Source organism: Pygoscelis adeliae, unplaced genomic scaffold (genome assembly GCF_000699105.1).
Source record: "Pygoscelis adeliae isolate BGI_AS28 unplaced genomic scaffold, ASM69910v1 Scaffold314, whole genome shotgun sequence".
Classification (NCBI taxonomy): Eukaryota; Metazoa; Chordata; class Aves; order Sphenisciformes; family Spheniscidae; genus Pygoscelis; species Pygoscelis adeliae.
In genome coordinates, this window is record NW_008824668.1 from 716,313 (window position 1) to 717,859 (window position 1,547).

Sequence of the window (1,547 nt, forward strand, 5' to 3'; positions counted from 1 at the left end):
TCAGGAAACTCCCTGAGCCACTAGAGGTTGCTGTTAGATGACTTAAGCGTAACCCCGGCCAAATGCTGCCTCTGTCCTTCTTGATGGAAATACACAATGTGGGCAATGGCTTAATACAGAACAGGGTGTCACAGTCTTGCTGGGCTTAGCTTTGCTGTCACAAGTTTATTTCTGATTCGGTGAGGATGCGATTTCAACTTCTGTGTCTGTAATACGTCTCGCGAGTGCTTCTGTAACTGTCTCTCTGCTCTTCTGGAAAAAAGTTTGAAAAACTTGACGCACTTCCTTATGATAAACTGGTCTTAACTATGTTATCAGTTTCTCTGTCACAGTCAAACTGTGGATTTCCACACTCAAATCTGTTCTGAACAGAGGCTTGCTTTTCTGTTTGTTTTCTAACACTGTAAACTTTCCACAGCTATGGCCTGGACTTTTATTTGCATTGTAGCTATAAAAGCTGATAAGCTTGAGTTACAATAATCTTTTGCAAGTGAAAAACAACCTGCTCTTATTGGGATGCTGGAAAAAGTTTATCTAAGATGAGCCCTCTTCAAGAAATTGCATTTTAATTAAGAGCTTGCCACATAATTTCACCAGTAAGGTTAATGCTCTTTAAAAGTGTGGATAAAGGCTTAAAGAAGTGGGCTCTGTGCCTTTTCACGGAGCTACTGATAACTTAATGTTTGCTATGGTAACTCTTGTCTTAAAAACAACTATCCTGGTTCTACCTACATAGTGCTGTTCATGCTAGTGTTTTGTAGCACTTAAATACACTAGGAAGGGAAACAATATAGGCTGGGATTCTCTTTTTTTTTTAAACTGGGACATGTTTTGGTTTTGTTGTTTTATTTTTTTTTTAAGGGGGTATTGCTTTAAGTTATTCTGGCTTGTGTGGACTCTGTCTCCCTTCTAATTGCCTGGTGTTTCCTACTCTATCCTGACACAGAGGACTGGCTTTTAGATACTAGTTGATCATACCCATTTAACTCTTGATTCTGGCTCCAACCTTGAGGCTGGGGTGAGGAAACCTACTAGCCTGTCACTCTTAAGGATGTGTATCAATATTTGCCACTTTTCTTATGCAAATTGTTCTTGATATTATTGTAAATATAACCCCAAGGGCCTGACTTTCATTGGTACGCGTAGTCCATGCGGCAGTGTTACTGGCTGGCTATGGTGCAGATGGCCCCCTTGGGCCCGCAGCGAGGGTAACCGCAGTTGGAGCCCCACCACGGCCCTGCGACTGGTCAGGGTGCCCTTCCCTGGGAGGTCAAATGATGCCTCCCCTGGCTTACAGACCAGCAGTACCTCTGTGAGGTTCATGTGAACACCCGGCACCCCAGGAACCAGAACACAACCACGCTGCTCACTGTGCAGGCTTCAGCAAGCGGGATGGCAGATGCGTGGCGGATGCTGTTTAGGTTATTGTTACTTCGGCTTTTTCAAAGAACAGAAAATCGCCCAATTTCCTTACCAGGCCCAGGCTGGCTGACCTGCCTGCTGGTCAGGTCATCGTGTGGGGCAACACAGCAGGAGAAGCTTTTGAA

The 1,547-nt window shown here is 44.3% G+C and overlaps 1 protein-coding gene across 1 annotated transcript in view; it reads left to right on the forward strand.

Annotated features, from left to right (window-relative positions):
• The first annotated feature begins 1,149 nt into the window (after nt 1-1,149).
• ATG14 (autophagy related 14) overlaps nt 1,150-1,547 on the forward strand; it is a 19,581-nt gene continuing 19,183 nt past the window's right edge. Inside the window, exon 1 of the mRNA XM_009322938.1 lies at nt 1,150-1,208. Coding sequence (XP_009321213.1) covers nt 1,150-1,208 — 59 coding nt within the window. The remainder of the gene's footprint in view (nt 1,209-1,547) is intronic.